This window comes from Pollicipes pollicipes, unplaced genomic scaffold (genome assembly GCF_011947565.3).
Source record: "Pollicipes pollicipes isolate AB1234 unplaced genomic scaffold, Ppol_2.1 Scaffold_4002;HRSCAF=4701_pilon_pilon_pilon, whole genome shotgun sequence".
Taxonomy (NCBI): Eukaryota; Metazoa; Arthropoda; class Thecostraca; order Pollicipedomorpha; family Pollicipedidae; genus Pollicipes; species Pollicipes pollicipes.
In genome coordinates, this window is record NW_023596420.1 from 38,302,264 (window position 1) to 38,306,063 (window position 3,800).

Consider the following 3,800-nt stretch of genomic DNA (forward strand, 5'->3'; position numbering starts at 1 on the left):
ACCTGGCACGTGCAGAGGCCGCCCACGCGCGCCACGGAGCTGCAGCCGTGGCGCAGCGTGACGGCGCTGAGCGAGCCGTGCAGGGCGCGGAACACCTCCTCCGAGCTGAGCTGCAGCTGCGAGAGACGCCGCTCGGCGGCCAGTAGCAGGTCCGGCCTGCCGCCCGGCCGCCGCTCCTCCTCACTACCGAGCACAGGGCGCGGTCGTGGTTAGCGGGACTCGCCAACACGGAGCGCAGTCGTTAGTCAGTCATGTGGTCACCGGAGCACGGGGCAGTCACGCCACGCGCACTCCGCACTGGAACACAGAGCACAGCATGCTCGGCGGATCTTCACCCGAGCATCCTCAAGTCACGCCCGCTCCTAACTGGAACGCAGAGTACAGGTATTAGGTTGGTCTTCGCCGGAACACACTCAAGTCATACCCGCTCCTCAGTGGTGGGTGTTCGCTGAAACGCAGTCAGGTCGAGTGAACCCCAACAAGAGCACAGAAAGCATATCGTAATGACTGGGTGGCCGAGCCGGGTGACCGACAACCTAACTGCCCCCAAAATGTGTGTTTCGCATTGGCCTTGGCTCACATTTTTGACGAACAGAAATGTGTATTCTTTATTTTTGCAGCGTTTATCAAATTGTTATGTCTGGCAGCATAGCAACGATAATACCGATCAAAGGCACACGATGAGAAAATAAGCTAGGCATGATTTTTACCATCTTCTTGCCTTTTGTAACATTCCAGCAAGAAATATTGTAGGGCCAAAACAACACGAAGAGGGGGTAACAATCATAGCGGGAGCATAGTTCTCACAAGAATAGACACCTCTGGGGAGCATGCGAGGTACTTTAGACCTTGCTTGAACACAAACTTGACACAGACAGAAACTCAGCTTGGGCCTACGCTGACACGGGTCCCAATGGAGCACAGAGTAGTCAACTGAACACCCAGGCAGAAACTCAGCTTGGGCGTACGCCGACAGGGTCCCAATGGAGCACAGAGTAGTCAACTGAGGCCCCCAGACAGAAAATCAGCTTGGGCCTACGCCGACACGAGTCCCAATGGAGCACAGATAGTCAACTGAACCCCCAGACAGAAACTCAGCTTGGGCGTACGCCGACAGGGGTCCCAATGGGGCACAGAGCAGTCTGAATTCCACGCGAGCTGCCAACCAGGTGCGTGGCGCGCACGAACGGGGAAAGCTGTAATTCCAGAATTATATGCAATGGAATAAAAATTTCATATGGAATGCCATGCCAAAAAGCAACATCGATTCCTTCGGATTTCTGAGTCAGTCAGTCCATGGCGCAGTCACGACCGATGCGGGCTGACAGCTGACCACGACATGACAGGGCTTCAGCAGGGCCCGCTGGGTGCCCAGAGTCGGCACTGAGAGACTCCGGTGTGAGGTCTTCTTCACGGCGCCTCGGTGGACGCCTGGGTGGGGTGGGTGGGGGTGGGGGGGGGGGGGCAGTCTCTAACTCACGCAACTGCGACTCCAGTAGACAGAGCGTAGGTCATTTGTCTGCGTTTTGCGACGTAAGCTAGAGACGGAAACTCTACTCAACTATTGTCACCAGGGAACTATGATGCACATGAAAGCTGCTCTGCGCAGTGGACATGCTTTTCAGGCGTCATCTGCTGATACACGGTTCGCTAGGGGTAGTTTTGTGAAATGAGTTGTGGGGCGAACGGTAAAAATGGTGAACCCTTCCCCCAGAATAAGCCCAAACCAGGTTTTCCCTGGATTTGTGCCCACTGTGTCGTTAAAGTTGGGGAGGGCGGAAGCCCCAAACTGATGGGCACTTCACCCCTGTCATCCACTTAACACATAAACGCATGTACCGAGTGACACATATTGTGTAAGTGCTTAGCATAGTGGTCATTGAAGCATAGAGACAGTTGTAGCCTGGTTAGGGTTTGTTCTGGTTACTGTCCGCGGCGCCTTGGAATCGATATTTTCACAACATTGCAGGGTGTCAAACTTCACGAGCCTCTTACCTCTCATCTTGCTTGGATGGTCCGAGCCACACTAAAACCAGCAGGCTTGATGCTCCCACCAAAATTATTCCTTTCAACGTGCGGCGCTTTCGAATTTTCATGCTCAGCGGGCGGAGGATTTGAAGCATCGCTAATTCATCGAGGGACGTCCGCACTTTCTTGCGGAGGCTGCGGAAAAGCAGGGAATAATTAACGTCACGTAGAGCCGCAGTGCCCCGTGCACGCTGAACAGCTGTGTAATAGGCCATTGCCGCAAAAGTAAATAGCAAAACGAACACACGCGCACCGCCACAAGAGAATATGTTGTTGTCGATTGGAGTTTTAGGGCGCGTCGACTACTGTGGTCATTTTGCGCACAAGCGAATATGTGTAGGTATGAATGGGATTACAGCTGGTACTAAGCAGGATGAGGTCATACAAGTGCAGTAATGGTACTACGACTGTATACATATGTGTATGTATATATATATATATAATATATATATATATATATATATATATATCGATAGAGAGAGAGAGAGAGAGAGAGAGAGAGAGAGAGAGAGAGAGAGAGAGAGAGAGAGAGAGAGAGGAGAGAGAGAGAGAGAGAGAGAGAGAGAGAGAGAGAGAGAGAGAGAGAGAGAGAGAGAGAGAGAGAGAGGAGAGAGAGAGAGAGAGAGAGAGAGAGAGAGAGAAGAGGAGAGAGAGAGAGAGAGAGAGAGAGAGAGAGAGAGAGAGAGAGAGAGAGATAGAGAGAGAGAGAGAGAGAGATAGAGAGAAGAGAGAAGAGAGAGAGAGAGAGAGAGAGAGAGAGAGAGAGCGAGAGAGAGAGAGAGAGAAGAGAGAGAGAGAGAGTAGAGAGAGAGAGAGAGAGAGAGAGAGAGAGAGAGAGAGAGAAGAGAGAGAGAGAGAGAGAGAGAGAGAGAGAGAGAGAGAGATAGAGAGAGAGAGAGAGAGAGAGAAGAGAGAGAGAGAGAGAGAGAGAGAGAGAGAGAGAGAGAGAGGAGAGAGAGAGAGAGAGAGAGAGAGAGAGAGAGAGAGAGAGAGAGAGAGAGAGAGAGAGAGAGAGAGATAGAGAGAGAGAAGAGAGAAGATGAGAGAGAGAGAGAGAGAGAGAGAGAGAGAGAGAGAGAGAGAGAGAGAGGAGATAAGAGAGAGAGAGAGAGAGAGCACGATTGTCGGCTGGTCTACAGTGAACATATTGCTCTCACTCCTTCTCTCTCTTTCTCCCTCTCTCTCTCTCCCTCTCTCTCTCTCTCTCTCTCTCTCTCTCTCTCTCTCTCTCTCTCTCTCTCTCTCTTTTCTCTCTCTCCCGCTCTCATTTTTCCTCCCCCTCTCCCTGTTACAGACAGTCCGTACTCTTAGTCAACTCACACACTCACCGGAGATAAGCCGACCACCCGTGCTCTTTCCCACCTCACGCACTCACCGCAGACAAGCCGACAGTCCACACATCCTCTCACTTTACAAACTCACTGCAGGCCAGTCGACAGTCCGTGTTGTCTCTCACCTCACCGTCCGCGTCGTCGCCAGGACCGATCCCAGCCGCGCGGCCTCGCCGCCGTCACCTTCCCCACTCAGCGCGCGTGCTGCAACGCGGCGTCCAGTCCTGCCGCGCCACGAGATGTGGCCATTGAACTCCGCCGAAGGTGCCGCGGGGCAGCCGCGGATGCTGCTCTGCGCAGCAGACGCAGTGCAGAGCGGTGTCCATGCAGAGCGGACCGAGCGGCTGTGCCGGACGCGGGGCCGGGGTGCGTTACACGTGCCGTCGTGAGAGGGAGGCCTCCTCGGGGGCCGCGCGGAGAGAGACATCATTGAACGCTGGA

General features: G+C 53.6%; 1 protein-coding gene across 1 annotated transcript in view; it reads right to left on the bottom strand.

Moving 5' to 3' along the window:
• Positions 1 to 3,389, bottom strand: part of LOC119094462 (uncharacterized) — a 4,423-nt gene extending 1,034 nt beyond the window's left edge. The window contains exons 1-3 of the mRNA XM_037217518.1: positions 3,357 to 3,389; positions 1,996 to 2,163; positions 3 to 183 (exon numbers count right to left, since the gene is read on the bottom strand). Coding sequence (XP_037073413.1) covers positions 3 to 183; positions 1,996 to 2,123 — 309 coding nt within the window. The 5' untranslated portion in view covers positions 2,124 to 2,163; positions 3,357 to 3,389. The remainder of the gene's footprint in view (positions 1 to 2; positions 184 to 1,995; positions 2,164 to 3,356) is intronic.
• Positions 3,390 to 3,800: the final 411 nt, after the last annotated feature.